A 16,900-nucleotide genomic window follows, 5' to 3' on the forward strand; every position below is an offset into this window, starting at 1 on the left:
TTATTTATTTTATCTCCCAATGCAGTAGAAGTTCAATGTTCAAAATAATGTCGTGCCAAAAAAGTTTTACTTTTACCGCTTGGCAATCGAACCGAACTACCATCTTAACTGTGACAGTTTACAACTTCGCGGCGACTGAGTCATTGGCTACTTTCCATTTTTGTTAGCTGTACTTTTTATTACGTTCGACTAGTTACTTCGGAGCTTTCTGGAAGAGGTGATTGCAAAAAACTTGGATCTTCGATTTATATTTCAGAGAACGACTTTGGTATATGGTTTTAGTACAAATGTAAAGACGGGTAAACTGATGTGCAGAGTTATAATATTAGTTTATTAGAATTAACGAATACAATTTTCATTCAGATATTGTGTCCATGAGGATTTTTTTTGAGTTTAGTCTTTTGGTATTGTGTGATAAATTGATTTTACATTGTTTAATAATTTGTTAAAGTGACTTTTGTTTACAACTTTTTGTGTTGTATTAATTCGCTTATACTGGAAGTAGTTTAATTCACAATCATTTTTCAAGTCTTAAGTAAAATCATCGTCATTTCTCGGTATAAGTACAAAGAACAACAATATAATAAAATATTCAAGAAAACTTGAAGCATTTCACGAATGCGGCAAGCATTTTCAGCTTAGTAGCGGCACCTAATTGCAAATCCAATAGAGTATCCGCAGTAAATCACGAGTTAAAGTTATCGGCAAACGATTTGCGGCTCTCAATCTTCTCATCAACCCTGCCAACTATCATTCACCGACTAAATTTAACATTAGTTAGGGCACGTTCATGGGGATAAAGGTTTTGGTGCGATTTTTAGTCGAGACAGATAGATTTCGGCAACGGCATTGTGAGTCATATACCTCGTTCGAATTTTGACTTGCAATTTATCAACATGTCACTTATTTATATTGGTAATCAATTTGTTATTATTAGTTATATTGTGGCCTCCCTTATTTTTAGAATCTAATACGTAATATCAAATATAACGAGCCTTTGAAAAACTAGTTCTTTCACAAACAATTAATATTTTGATAACATTATCTTGACCAACATAGTACGTAAGCATCACAAACTTAAGAAGTGCGTAGAAATTCGCACGAAAATAAGCTTCCCTATAAACGCGGCCTAACGCTCGTTAGGATAATGGGACGAGTGAGTTAGCAAATGTTTACAGTATGAATGCTTAACCGCAGTTTTAGTTAATGTTTTAGGAGGCCCTTGTACAAAAATGGCTGGGTATTTGTTGCTTTTTTTTTCTGCAAAATGCGAGATATTTTTCGTGTGTAGTTGTTACGCAGAATTCGTAAGTTTGTTGGTCCATTTTTGTGAATACAGAATAATACAGCATGTAACAGATGTTGGTAGTAACAACTACAGAGTAACTTTATATTTGACACTGAAAATATTCAAACGATTTAGCTACACCAAAAATATTTTTATCTTAGTAGAGATACAAATACAACACTCCATGAAGCCTTGCTTCAAGCACGTCCAATTTAAACATACCTATACAATAAAACTAGATCAAGATTTTTTTTTCAAATTGGTGAAGTGTTCAAGGTCTCCAGGAAAATGTAATAGAAATATGAAATAAAAAACAATGACTCAAAATACACATTTAATAATCACACAAATTTTAAACATTACTATTCACGAAAGTGCTTGTACTGCTGTGAACCATATCCAGATTCCCTATCATCTCTTTTATCCGCGAACAAATTAGGAGCCCTCAACGGTCCTTTAAGAAACATTTCATCAAATAAAGGCAAGTCTGCACACGCTGGGTACTTGCGTTTGCATTTACCGAGGCATTGTAAGCTGATCTGGGGGCATTCGTTCATTAAACATACCCTTTTCATGAACTGACAACGCTTAATCCTTCGCTGTTTCATCGCATCTGATGACGATAATGTTTGCAACTTAGACGGGAAACGCTGGCCGGTTATTTGAGCGTCTTTTTTTAATATGGATCGTTCTTGCGCTGTGTATTTCGGTTGCTTCTGATTTTGATCTCCGTCTCGGACCTGGGAGAATACAAGTTTTTGGTGATTTCGACTTTACATTTTTTGCTATCAGACAATTCTTTTGGGAAGACAATATTTAAGTAGAAGTACCAGTAAACTTTGTTAAAGATACGTGGACTCAAACCTAAGACCTCTTTCTCGTTTTGAGAAGAGAGGTTTTCTCATCAAACTGAAATAGGTAGGATCTACTCTCGATAACTGAATTATTTTATGTATACTTTAGTTTTGTGATTACGTTTTGTAATAATAAAAGAAAATAATTAAAATCTTACTGTGAGTATTAGTACAGGGAACCATGAAATCTTCAGAATCTTTAAGGAGTCTTGATTGGGATCCTGGTTAACTAAGTTTCCGATTTCAGACTTAGTTACCAACCCGTTGATATTGACCTGAAACAAGAAAAAAATTGTAAACATAATTATGTACATATGTAATATCATGACTGTTATATTAGTAGGTGTAGGCAGAGGTGTGTGAAATACACCCATGATTCGCTATTGACAATGTTAGAAAAAATCAAATCACAGCATGTTATTATGAGAGAAAAAAATTAAGATGATACAAAAAAGAATAAGAGTAGGAACAAACTACTACTGCTAAAAAAAATCTATAGAAATTTAAATGAATAAAAACATAAATTCACGTACAAAAAGTGCCGTTAAGATCAGAGTTAGGACCACCATTTTGGAAATCAGTGACTGAATTAAGTAATAAACTGCATAATCCAACAGTTTTCAATTAAAATTATTTTCTTTTACACTTACTTCATTTCATGGAATTAACGATTAGTTACACGCTAAGAGCTAATGTGTTAAATCTGTTACTCAAAGTGTGAAATTAAAATAACGGATCAAAGTTATTATTTTATTTCGTCACGCTAGTTTTATATAATCGACGTACATAATTATATAGTTCGGCTTTTGTAACTGCGTATAGTGTGTATACTTTAAAATTTTTGCGTTGAATGAATACGGGAATCAACGCGAACACGCATATTAGCCTGCCACCATGGCCAATGTAACCTGCGCCATAACCTTAGGCATTCCAAGGTATAATGCGTATTCGCGATCATTCCTGTATCCTTTTTATAATATTGTTATTATAACTGAAATGCAATTTTAAATTTATACTTATATATCAGGTAACTTTCTTTAAATATGATACAAAATTGGCAATCTCCGGATATTATTCGAATATTCAAAAATATTATTATTGCACAGAATATTCAAAATTGTTTATTGAAAAATCGTTATAGACTATATTGTATATATTGAAAATAAATGCTGTTTTCAAGATAATAAAATCCATTAATTCCTCCTTAATATCCATTTTTATAGTATCAAATCGAAGTTTTCTCGTAGCAGCATAATATGCTGCGACTATGGTATAAGCTATAGTATTTTTCTTGACGGTGGTTTCTTGCCTTAATTCTTCCGTCGAAGCGTATACAAAGTTCTGGAACTTTCTATATTTAACGCAAGAACACCAAGTATATTCTCGGTAATGTCGTAAGAAACCTTTTCTGGTGTCGTTGTGAAACTTAAATTGACTTAGGTGGAATTTCAGAAGAAAACCACTGTCCGTATGTAAGTACAGTTAAGAGCATGAATATATTTACGATATTTACTAAAAGTATACGAGAATTAGCGTAGAGGTAATAGCGCACATATACACGCAAGTGTCATATGGTTGATAAAATGCTGTCGGTTTCGATTTTTTTTGTTAATAACATTAATTAATTCGGTCTTGTTTTTCCTTTTACATTTTCCATCCAATATTTAATCATAATCAATTTAGTATTTCCGTTTGATAGTCAGACATTTGTATTTATTGCACTGCTAAGTTGTGAATACGTTGTCACAACGTCAAAATTCATTAGTTTACTAAGATTCATTCTATGTTAATTTTGTAAAATAAAATAAAAAATGTGTCGATGTTTTCAACAAAGGAAATGTATGTATGTATTTGTGCCAATGACTATACAAAGTACGCTCTAAGCTTAAGTGAGGGACAAAATTGAATGAGCACACAATGAGTCCAGACAAGTTTAAAGTTGTTCTAGAATGTACTACATTTACTAAGACCTAGACTTTTGTGTTAGGGATTAAGTTACGACTACAAAGATTTCAGCCTAAGTTTTTTACTGATGAGTGTTGTTGAAAAGTATGAATACCCAAAAGGTGGTAAAAAAACTGTGATTAAAGGTCATCAAAATTTGATAAAGTTTTAATAAAGGCTTATCTTGTTTAAAATTAAATAAATAATATCATATTATATAGCGCTTTTGACCTCAACGTCCGTAATGGAATAGTTTTCTCTAAAATCGTGCGTATTTTTTTTATTAGAAATTAATTTAATGATAGCTTTAGTAACAATACTATTATGTAATGCAACTCGTATATTTTGCTAGGACCTTTGTACTACGAAATTCTTAATATGATACCGCATGCTATCTTCCATTTTAGTAAAAAATATTTTCAGTACATACCTAGTAATTAATTTCTAACAAAACGCTTGGATAATTCGTGAAAGCGTAAATATTGTAAGAAGTTGGGCTACAAACAATATGGAAGATCTCTCTTTATAAAATTTGTTTTACTAAACATGAAGTTCTGATTTATGGGATAGCAGGCTAGCGCTACAACTAGGTAAATACAGGAATACTTGAGGCAAAAACTTCAAGTAACCATTTTCAGCAAGAACTTCCTGAATAAAAACCCACACCTGACAAGCAATAATTGCCACCTTTCCTGAAACTTTCAGCCGGTCTCCAGGGCACTGATCCAGTAGTAATAAAACGATACGAAACAGAAACAACTGTGATTATCTTCTACGTGTAGGCGTTATATCGACTCGTACGAACTGTAGTGACGAGAATTTAGTAGATACTTTCTTTCTTAGTCTTTTGGGGATAATTAGGCACTTCTGGTGTTTTGATAGTAATAAAATTGTTTTTTTTAAACCCTTTACTGTCCCACTGCAAGGCAAGGGTCCCCTCCCTAGTTTGGGAGGGGACCCTTGCCTTGCAGTGGGACAGTTAAGCTTTGAGTCCACCACGCTGGCCAAGTGGGGACTTTGCATGCCCTCAATAAATGTATTAACAAATTTTAGGCATGCAAGGTTTCATCACGATGTTTTCCTTCACCGTTTGAACAATTACCTATTTATACTTATATCATAACTAGCTGACCCGCGCAACTTCGCTTGCGTCACATAAGAGAGAATGGGTCAAAATTTTCCCCGTTTTTGTAACATTTTTCACCCGTACTCTGCTCCTATCGGTAGTAGCGTGATGATATATAGCCTATAACCTTCCTCGATAAATGGACTATCTAACACTGAAAAAATTTTTCAAATCGGACCAGTAGTTCCTGAGATTAGCGCGTTCAAACAAACAAACAAAAAAACAATCAAACAAACAAACAAACTCTTCAGCTTTATAATATTAGTATAGATACACACATAACTTCGAAAAGTCAGTGGTGTGGTGACTTGATTACATACATTTTTTTAATATTAAAACAGTCGAAAAGGTCCTCTACGTGTTGGCTTCGGCCCCACGTACGCCTTTCAAAAATTCGGGACTCCATAGTCCCGATATGTGGTAAAGGCTTACATAATAATAATTTATATAGCTAAAGGCTAGCCGGTTTCAAGACTAACAGCCCTTACTATATTTAAAGTACACGCACACAATAAAATTACAGATGGTCAGTTAGTCTAAATAAACGAGGACGTCGCGCACAAATGGCCCTTCAAAGGATTATATTTCACCCGCGAGAATCATTCGGACCAAATTTTATGGCACTCCGTCATATTTATGAATACCACCAAAAATATCCGTTACAAAAAAGTTGTTCGTGAAGCCTAAAAATAACGTAAAACAGCTGAAGTTATATGAGGGGTTATTTGGCTGCGATATGAGTAACTCACTTTTGTATTATTCTTTTTTGAAAGCTTTCTTGACAGTAATTAGACATACCACTATAGACTTGACTAGCAGATAGACTACACATTACTCCTACAGTCGAGTAGATACAGATATTTTTTTGTGATGGTGAGAAAGTTATGAACGCACCTAGCATATTACACAAGAAGTAAGTGCCTAATGTTTGCCAATTTCAATGCTGAACTTTATTAATAGTATATAACGATAGTAAGGAATCGCACTACAGAGGGTAGTAAGGAATTATTTTCTATTACTATCGACTACTAACAACCAAATAGCTATCGTTAAACTTCTTACGAACAAAAAAACAGCGCCCCTAGTGTATTTCGCAAGAACGTCAGATGCTCGCTTTGCGGGAGTACTGAGATTGTGAAATCATTTTACTATTGTTTCATCGTAACAAAAAAACCTAATAGTGTTTCTACAAAAATCTAAATGGTCCACCCACGTCTACCCATCACATTTAATCTCAAGCCTACATTTAAAACCTTTAAACATTTTTACTGTAACAACCAGACGGTAAGTCAGGATCTACAATGGTCCAAAATAACACCACGCAATTACGTCGCTTCAGAGAGAACGCTAAATTGTCTTGGAAACCGCAGCGAACTTAATCAAAAGAAAATAGCGGCAGGAATGAAAGTAAATTCCGCTGCCCTCCTTAGGAGAGACAAAAGGACAAAATGGGTGCGAGCATGTAGCCCGGTGTGACGCTGGGTTCTGTCATGTTTTAAGTTTAAAGGAAACTAGTTCAAAGACCCCTTTTCTGTTTTGAAAGTAAAATAATACAAACAAATGTAGTCACAAATTTATTGCCAAATGCATGAAAAATTATAAATATGTCATTATTGTTATAAGTTCTAAAGTTAATGAAGATGGATGCATGTTTCTCTCTCTTTCAAGCAAGTACAATAGAATAAGTTGTGTAGATTTATTTTGTTCATTGACAATATGAACGAAGCGGCAAGCAGAAATTAGTACCTCATAGTTCTGTACCACAGCACTTACGATCAATAAAAAACGAATGAAAAATTCTGTCTGAGATTTTCGTTGAATTAGAGTAGAAAAAATTCACAGTTTCTTGACAACGCAGCGGTTAGTTTTACATGGCAAGCATTATATTGTAAAGAACACATATTTACTTACTCACAAAGTTGAAACATTTCACCATTGAAACAAATTATTAATTTTCTTCAATTATGCTATAATTCTGTGAAAACACTCATTACAACCTAACATTAATTACATTATCCTTTCGTCTATAATTTTCTTCATAAAATACGTAAAATATAAACTGTCGAGTAAAAAATAAAACTCACTGAAACACAAAAAAACTAAGTAAGTGAACCTTCAAAATAAAGAGATCAAAGTTACACGTGCCGCCAAACTTGGTTTTCACTGTTGAACTAAGGAACCCTAAAAGTCCTATGTAGGCCAATAGCCTTAAAAGATAAAGATATGTACCGACAAGATCCAATTTAAAGGCTTCTAGGACGTAATAGTATGGACTTTAATGTGTAAGTTTTGTACTTTATGTCTTTTACTGTCGTGATAAAACTATTAACTTATTAACTTTGCGCAATGATTTTTATACTTGTATTAGATTAGGAAATTCGTTCTTCTGAAACAATGTGGATTATAATAATTATAATTATGAGTTCGGGAATCGAATTTGGTACTACTACTTAGTAGCGTGGTTATGAGTTAATACTAAAACTTCTGTCAAGAGATATAGATAGGCGTTGAACTCTTGTTAGCCTATATTTTTTCTAGGTTACAAACTATTCGCTTTGCAATTCTTGAACAAATCGTTTTGGTTGTTTTCACTTGATGCAAGGGTAACATCAGCACAATCTCTATAATATTACACATTATAATATCAGACTGAAAGTGGTCTGGTTCATTATTACATTTAAGAAGCACACCGTTTTAGAGTTTCAATCTGCTGAGAGTTGCTTAAAATGGTTATTAAGCATGTATAAGTATTGTAATCCTATCAAATCTTTACTCTCAGTCTCCTTTTTATTCAAATTTTCCTACAATACGTGTAGCACAAGTACAGGTAACAACCGAGTATCGACGTCCCCCCGATACAACTCGCCGCGTCTTAAATAACTAACGAACTGACTCAACCATTCGAACTACAGCGCTCTAACCACGAATAATAATACCATTCATATTTAAGTGAGAATATTTGCAAGATTATTGTTAGTAGGTTTTGGGAGTTAGTATTTAAGATTTTAGTATTTAGTCATCAAGAAATTTTGTGTGAAAATCTGATCAGCGCCTCCGACGGGTGTTGTAGGAAATATTTTGGCAGTACATTTTAAATGTCAAAATTTTGACATTCGACGGTACCGACTCTACATAATCGCGCTACAGTAGTGCAGTTATTGTATAGTCTGTACTGTCGAGGATTCAATAGCGTATTTTTTATATGAGTTTTGACGCTATTGAATAGATAAACTACCGTTAAATGTACCTCAGAAACCGGGGGTAAGCCAAACTATACGCGTCATTAGCATTCGTTCATCGTTATTCTGATGCTACGCAATAGCATCAAATTTAGTTGTACTAAAACTTACTGACAAAGAGAACTCCTTACGAGTAGCGCTTTGCTCTAAGTCAGACACAGCTCAACACGCTAGACACGCTATGTTATTGAAGTTAACTTATAATGACATATCTGCCTTAACTATGCAGCATTTAACATAGCGCCAAGCTTTCCATCGCGCAACGTTAGGCGCCAAAGATTCGACAGCGGGCTTATCACGTATCTCAGTTGACAACCATTTGAAAGCCACTATGTTGTACATTGTTTTCTCCCTTAGATTATCGTAATTAGCATGTTACTTCAAAGCAGCAATGTACTAAATAGTGACAATCAATTTGACATACACTAGTTGTCAACTGAAATACGTGATACACACACTGGTCCGTGGTACACGAAATTCATAAGCTTGAGCTAGAAGCACAAAGAGTGTAACCCGCCATCCACCTTTTGGATCCTGGAAAGTGTTATGGTATCATATATTTCGGTTCAATATTCACAATATGGTCGTTCACCACGGAATGGCCTAAAAAGACTATTTTATTTTATAGTTTTGGTCACGAGTCCCTGATTATAAGGATAGTTTCACGGTCAATCTGTTTTTGGAAAGGGTTATTTCTCAACCTTCATTTACTGAATGACTAAATTGTAACTGAACGCAACAAAGGGCTTTTGCGTTTATGAGTAAAGACTTTAATACTAATATTAATATGTAATAGAAGTGTAACTTTATAACACTGAAATTCTAAAATGAGCTAAAGCCAGTAATTGTTATACACTATTATAGTAGCCCGATTCTTTATTACTATTAAATACCAGCTACATATCGAGAAATGTTAAATGAAAATCTGATCAGCGCCTCTAGCGGCCATTGTAGTAACTATTTTGGCATTACAATTTAAATGTCAAACTCTCGATACTCAATGGTTTCGATTGTAGAAAATTGCGCCACAGAATATACCATATTGCTAGCAAAAGTTCAATGTCCATTATTCTTTACTATGTTTAAGACGATGTGAGTTAGATTCCCACACGGAGCAACTTTTATAAATCCGATTTTTTTTTCGAAAGCTGTATTTAATACTTAATAGTAATGAGTTTTGACACACAAATACGTCACTCAAAATGAAAACCTGCCAAGTACATAACTAACTACATAATTGTATCAACTATGTTACATGCTTAAATAAACACTGAAATGTTTGAATAAACACCAAATAATTTTATTTGGATAAATGACGTTAGCTGATAAATTTGACACACCTACGCGTTGTGACCATGTAAAATTATACTTTGATTAGGTTCCGAAATTCGACTCATGTTGACAAATTAACGAAGCAATTATCAATTCGTTTTGTACAAGTTTTAAACAACGGAGCGAATTTTCGATATATTGGCGAGTTCGTATCGAGCGTTTGACATAAAAAATTTGAGATTATTTAAACATTTATCTATTTTCTAGATGCATTTATTATGATCATGTTTTCTCGAATGACTAAATAGTTAATGTCATGTGGTTAAGTGATAAATAAATTCAAGGTTTTTGCAGTATTTCTTTTCAATTTGCGCTGTCTGGTTTTCTTTTGAAGAGAAAAACAGTAAAGTACCTCAAATTAGAGATATTTTTTGCTTATTCTTTTGGCTTGCATTTAATAACCTTTCTAAATATAGCAGCTATATCACATCAATTCAAATTATCTTTGAGCTATTCTGAAGTACTAAAGACTGTGTTAATACTAGCAGTGGCCATCAAATTAAATGCGCTTGAAAGCACATAGACATTTAGCTCAAATAGAGTCCATCCGTTAATACACTGACTGAGCTAAAGACTGTTTAGTCTCACTGATTGTTTGCTAACCGGTGAGCGGTGGCTATGAGCAACTATCGCTTTAAGGCTTAGAGTACACTTAAAGCCTATATATATATTCATATATGCTTAGTGTACTTCATTTCAATACGATTATCAAATACTAGCTCACCTGCGCAACTTCGCTTGCGTCACTTATGAGAGAATGGGTCATAATTTTCTCCGTTTTTGTAACATTTTTACTGTTACTCTGCTACTATTGGTCGTAGCGTGATGACATATAGCCTATAGCCTTCCTCGATAAATGGGCTATCTAACACTTACATAATTTTTCAAATCGGACCAGTAGTTCCTGAGATTAGCGCGTTCAAACAAACAAACAATCTCAGAGTATAACAAATAGTAGTAGCACATTTTGTAATCAGAGGGGTAAATTCCATCTTAAATTGACTGTGTATAATTGGCTATTTATCGTTAATCTTTGTATGAAAATCTGTTCAGCTGTTCTAGTAGGAACTATTTTAGCAGTTCTATTTTGATATCAACTCTGAATTCTCTATAGTATCGACTGTAGAGGATCACGCTATAGTGGTAGTGGAATTCTATGTGAATTCAAACTTTCTTCAAGGTCAAAAATTCCTACATTGGAATCATAGGATGAAACGGCTGAAGTTAGAGCTCTTAAAATATTCACATTATATTGAATGGACACAAAATACGCTAAATAATCTATTTAGAACAAATTCGACAGCAACTTAATGAACATCTCGACAATGCATTCCTTTGGATCCAACGTTTTTCCAACAGGAATGAAAAAGCCTCTCAAGTATATGCAAGCTATTTATATCGGAACAGTACGAAGGCTGAATAAAGTTTGCAGGATTGATTTCAGTATGAAACTTATTTTACGGCCGTTGTGAGGCCGTAAAAATGTTTTTGATATTCATTGGTATCATAGGGATTCTTCTAATAAAATATGAGGAAGGAAAATGCTGATAATTATAGTTAAACAATAAAAACTTTGGAACACAGAATGTGTAGTAAATAAATTATTGTTTTTCTTGCAAGAACATGCAGATTGCGGAATGATTAAAATGGTATCACCAAGAGTAAGGAAAGCATTTTTAATAGCATTTTGTATTTTGTTGAAAATAAGTGTAATTAATTCACCATCATCATAAAAGCTTTTACAAGCAGCTTTACGTGGATTCGTTTAAAATTACCTTTCAGCAACTATCGGGCTGTCGCATTCAACCTGAATAGGTTCAGCAACAAAAAACAAAAAATTGATTGAAAAAAATATTTTCACATTTATAGATGTAAGAATAAATTGATTTAAAATACTCAACTAATAAAAGTTTTATTTGTTCCAGGTTTGTTCATCAAAAGCAAGGGTAAAGTCGTCAAACTCAAATCGGGGCCAAAGTCTTTACCCACCACTTTAGTCTTTAGACAGCTTTGCACAAGATAAGCCAGATAAACACACAGATTAATCAATTTGTTTGCACTTAACCGACAGCCTAAATTTAGTTACATTATGAAATCTCTTTGACCCCAGTTTACCCCCAAGGGGTAATTGACCCCACCTTACCCTAATAGGGGAATTTTGGGGTCAAAGTGATTTGGAAACTTCGTAAGTTGACGTGTTGATGTATAATGTTGAATGTTTCAATGAATCGTTAATGACTGTTTTGATTTGTTGACTTTGTTTTCGAGTTGTTTGTTTTTGGTTTGTGTTGATGACAAACATTCGTTTAATTTTGAAGGTCGGTCGATAATGTGACTTTTTTCTAAAGTCGATTTAGTATTATCAGCTTGACATAAGTATAAATGGAAGTATTACCATAATTTGTTATTAAATGCAATAGCATACCTAATACTCGTATAGGCAGGTTGTTTTATGAGCAACAGCTATAAAGCTTTCAGAGGCTTTTTTTTGAAAATTAAACAACCTCTTAATTTCAAAAGAAACTCACTTTACAATTCACGCCCCAATTCCCACCCCAAAATCGTCAAATTAAATCAACACCACTTTAATTATAACCAATAAAAACACACCCATAAAAAAGATAAAAATATATCCTTAAAAATACATAAAAGAGGCGGAAACTCATCCATCATTGTTCCCCTCACTATGTTTACATTCAACGGAGTTACAGCACTATTAATCCAATTGACAGTTACTAAAAGCCCAAAGGCGGTTACAATGGCCCCCTAGATGGGCATAACTGGGTATAACGATTTCCGTTATCGTTAACACCCGTCAAAAACACGCCAAATTTAACGATTCAGTTAAATTCCGTTATGGATATAGGGTGTTGGCGCTTTTGTTGGAACAGAATTGGTTTATGGGATGGATAATAATGATATTACTGTCCCATTAGAAATTAGGTAGCTTTTTAAGTTGAATTAACCGTCTCATTAGTTATACAGGAATTGTTCATTATTACGGCTACTTCATTTTTTCATAAAAGTTTGATGATAAATAATAGTTTTGTGAGTAGAACATGGTGCTATACGAGTAGTAGTTACAGTTGACAAAACTTTATTTTATAATTAATTAAGCAGGTAAAAAACATATAATATCCTGAAATATCGATCTTCCACATATCTAATATCTTAAAAAAAAAGAAAAAATATATGTTTATTTACCAGTCACATTTCAATTCTTAAAAAACTATGCTAAAATATCTAATCTGGCCTTTATGTTTGGTTTTACCAGTTAACCCCACAATCAACTTATTTTTGCATCAATAATTTGCATTTCCCTCCACCATTTATTTACATTATGCTGCGTAGGAGTGGTTCATAATCTTATTTAGCGTTTTTTTTTATTATATTTTGCAAACAAGATACATGCAAAAAGCTTTCACCATTTCCTAGTTACATGAAATCTCAAATAAATAACGATTATCACCCCACACTTCCCTTTGTTGTTCAATAAAGAGTTTTGTTTATGTTACACCAAGCGCAGAACGCTGCAAATGATAATATTTATGTTTGTTTGTTACTTTCACACCATAACACTGTTTAAGATACCATATATTTTGTTATACGGTGATTTTATTACCTGTGAGACTGTTATTTGAAGTGAACATGGGAAAACTATGTTTGATGGCACTGTTAGGGCCTGACGTAGTGAAGTAGAATTTCTATGATTTATTGCAACGAGTACAAAATAAACTTTAAAATTAATACAATATAAAGCACTGTCTTTTTTTATATGAAAATAGCAAATTGCAGCGGCTATGGTTAACACTCATTATTTCCGTTTTATGTATTCTTTCGTTCTTTGCAAATGTAAAAATTTCGAGTAAATCATTGAAAATCTTAACTTAAATAAGGTCTAGATAAGATAAGCAATAAAAAAAAACCTGTTATCTGACGACAAAATTTAGTTTTCAAAAAGTCGAGGGTCACTTTGACGTCTTTAGAAATATCTCTTACACACACACATACAAATATTTTTGTCTTATTTCACGCAAATCTTCAAGAAACATACACGCAGATGCAGCACTCGATGAATGTAAAGGAAATATAATTAATCTAATAGTAGTTTAACAAGGATTTGTAATACAAAGCTGTACACTTTATTGATACACAATACAATCTCGCATTGTAAGATAGCACGTCCAGTTTGAAATCACAACTTGATTTATTGGACTGGTGCAATCTGTGCTTCTATTTCCCAAGCGTCGGGCTCCTATACAATGAAATACAGATACATAAATAGTTTTTGTATTAGGTTATTTTGTATCTGATAGATTATAGAAAGATATATACTTTAAACATGTAGGATGAATTAAAAGACCGAGATAAAAGTAGAATGGGGCTTTGTTTTTAAATATTTTCTGTAAATCTGTTAACAAGAGTACTTGAATTTAGGCAGAATCAATAAAAAAAATAACTAGTAAATTAAGGATTTAACTAAGTGCACACGGTCAGATGGTTTCAGGGGTACACTAATTCTGCAGAGATTCATGAATGGGAGAATAGTATGATAATTATTGCAATGGTTTCGTGGCAAAGTTTGTAGTGGGTAAAGTTTTTAGCAAAAGTTTCACGAAATGGCCAAGCATAAGCCTATTTACAATTTTGCCATCATGCGTTAAAGGTTATCAAACATGAGCACCTGCTAACAACCGCTAAAATCACCCATTAATCTTATTCCCAAAGTACTAAATAAGCTTTTAAATCCCCTTCGAAGGCATACTTGAACGTATAATCCAAATTGTAGTCACCACTTAATTAGCCGTCGGTAATTCTACTTACGCTCGCATTACCGAAACGCGGTCAAATTCCAATAGCTAAACTAACCGCTTATCGTAGATTTAGTTAATTTCCTAACCGACGGTTAAGGCGATGTTTACGTCAATTTATTAGGTGTTTGTGAAAGGAAATTATTATTATTTTTAACTGCCTTTTTTAGGTTGTACGATCGCTGATCACGAGATCTTGGGTTCAATTTCCAGGTTGTGGTATTGGTCTTTACTTATTTAGTTTGAATAGTAGTCCGGAGTTTGGTAACGAATGGCAATTATATTGGACCAACATTAAAAATGTAACGCAGGTGTATTTTATACACCTTTGCCTACATCTTCGGCTATAAGACCGTAATGTTAAGTAAATTATTTTAGAAGTTAAGATGATAGAGAAAATTATTTCAAGTCATTTTTCATTTATCTAAATTAGTTATCACATTAACTATTATTAGAAATACTGACACATTTTTTACATTCTAAAAAATCGTCTCAAAGCTAATATTAAAACTTTTCTTTACTTAATCTAACTTTGAATAAAGATAATCATATTGGCTTATCTTTTTATATAAAAATACTCTATCAAAGTATTAAGCTAGGCAGATCAAGATGGATCTCGCGATTACAATCTATTTTAAATAAAGAAATTAATGAGATACTGTTTTCAATGTTAGGGTCAGCTCACACCGAGACGCCACGCGACATCGCGCGCAATCTTTTGGAGAGTGATTTTAAATATAACTTAACATTATTTTTTACATGAAGAAACACATTGCGTCACTCTACATCGTGAGGTTTTACGCGGCGCAACGCTGTGTATTCAGAATTCTCACAACGAAATATGTATCTTTTTGAATTGCTCTAGGTGCGCGCCGCGTCGCGTCGCGTCGCGGTGTGAGCTGACCCTTATTCTATAGAAATGAAATCGCTCTTCAAAGATAGAATGTAATTAAAAGTAATAAGAAACTGTTAACGGGAAACGATAAAACAATAGAAACGGGAATTTTATTGAAAATTGTTATTGATTTGAATTAAGTTCGTTATTTACGGTAACTCGAAAACGGCTTCGCAATAGACACTATTCACATTGTTTTTATTCGTATTCCTGAGGCGCCCATAGCCAGTTGCGCTCACCGGTTGGTAAACGATCTGTGGGTTAAGCAACCATTGCCGCGGTCATTCCATAGATGGGTGACCGTATAGTGGTATTTGAACTGGGCGTCTCCGTGCTTCGGAGGGCACGTTAAAAGTCGGTCCCAGTGGTTGTTTACTAAGATAACAGTTGTTAAGCCATATCAAAGGCCTCTTGGGCGGCTTGAACAACTTTGACACTAGGTTGACCACTAACAATGCGACAAACAAACAAACAAATAATATACCTACAACTGAGACGAGATAGAGGTGCATATTATACACGCGTATGTGTATTCTCTATTTAAAATGTTTGTCAAACGCTCTCTAGTCGATAGTACCAACCGTAAAAAATAATCGCTGTACTGCAGTTGGCAATTTTGTAGTCTGAAACAATTGAATGTCTTAATTTGCTGATAACCTACGTAATTAATATACTTTGTTTATGACTCTTATACTTAATTTTGACGATTTAACAAGCATTTCACGCAATTTAATACTTTTATTACCCAAAAAAGAACGTAAAGGCCAAATTTCTTCTGTACAGTAGAATCCTTAATAATGCGAGTTCATTGCCTTCAATAATAGTTATAAGGCCCATTCTTAGGAGTTTATTTGATCTTGTTCCAACAATAGCTGAAACCTTTTTAGTATGAAAGTTTGACCAATAAATCTAGTTGGACCAATTATTTGACGTACATTTTTTTTGGTATATATTGAAAAAAGTAAGAAGATTTGCAAGGTCATGACATACCAATACTAATAAAGTAAAGATTGAGGGTTTGTTGGTTTAAACATTCTAATCTCCAAAACTACAGGGTCGATTTTTTTGTGTTCAATAGTCCTTTTACTGAGAAAGGCTATATAATTTATATAACATCACTAAATGACTAATAGGAGTGAGCTGAAACCAAAGACGACACGGACGAAGTCGCGAACGGCCGCTGGTTAGGTACATGATATACAAACATATGTATAATGTGATTTTGGGTTCAATTTAAGTTGACATTAGCCAAACATAGCTGTTACTTTAGTAATTAATAATTTAATTAATCTTTCTCAGATACTTATAGCTGCCCACACAGTCATTAAATAAAATGAGCAACTTTGTGTAAATCAATATGCAGCCAGCAATTTCTTAAATAAAACATTCTCATGCAAACATTTCTCTTCCA

At 33.6% G+C, this 16,900-nt stretch overlaps 2 protein-coding genes across 2 annotated transcripts in view; one reads left to right on the forward strand and one right to left on the reverse strand.

Moving 5' to 3' along the window:
- LOC142978757 (uncharacterized) overlaps nucleotides 1-16,900 on the forward strand; it is a 180,216-nt gene that overhangs the window by 30,538 nt on the left and 132,778 nt on the right. The window lies entirely within an intron of this gene.
- On the reverse strand, nucleotides 1,618-2,795 carry LOC142978995 (uncharacterized). The gene is made up of 3 exons (XM_076123686.1): nucleotides 2,676-2,795; nucleotides 2,301-2,417; nucleotides 1,618-2,028 (listed from the first exon to the last, which is right to left on the reverse strand). Exons 1-3 carry the CDS (start codon nucleotides 2,709-2,711, stop codon nucleotides 1,651-1,653), a joined length of 531 nt encoding a protein of 176 aa, XP_075979801.1. The 5' UTR covers nucleotides 2,712-2,795; the 3' UTR covers nucleotides 1,618-1,650.

The sequence above is a fragment of the Anticarsia gemmatalis genome, chromosome 15, assembly GCF_050436995.1.
Source record: "Anticarsia gemmatalis isolate Benzon Research Colony breed Stoneville strain chromosome 15, ilAntGemm2 primary, whole genome shotgun sequence".
NCBI classification, from domain to species: domain Eukaryota; kingdom Metazoa; phylum Arthropoda; class Insecta; order Lepidoptera; family Erebidae; genus Anticarsia; species Anticarsia gemmatalis.

Bases quoted from the DNA above. Each gene is read 5' to 3' on its own strand.
- LOC142978995 (XM_076123686.1), bottom strand. From the start codon at position 2,711: ATGGTGGTCCTAACTCTGATCTTAACGGCACTTTTT. The intron at 2,418-2,675 runs GTACGTGAATTT...TTCTTGTTTCAG, and splicing joins TGATCTTAACGGCACTTTTT to GTCAATATCAACGGGTTGGT. The intron at 2,029-2,300 runs GTAAGATTTTAA...GTATTCTCCCAG, and splicing joins TCCCTGTACTAATACTCACA to GTCCGAGACGGAGATCAAAA.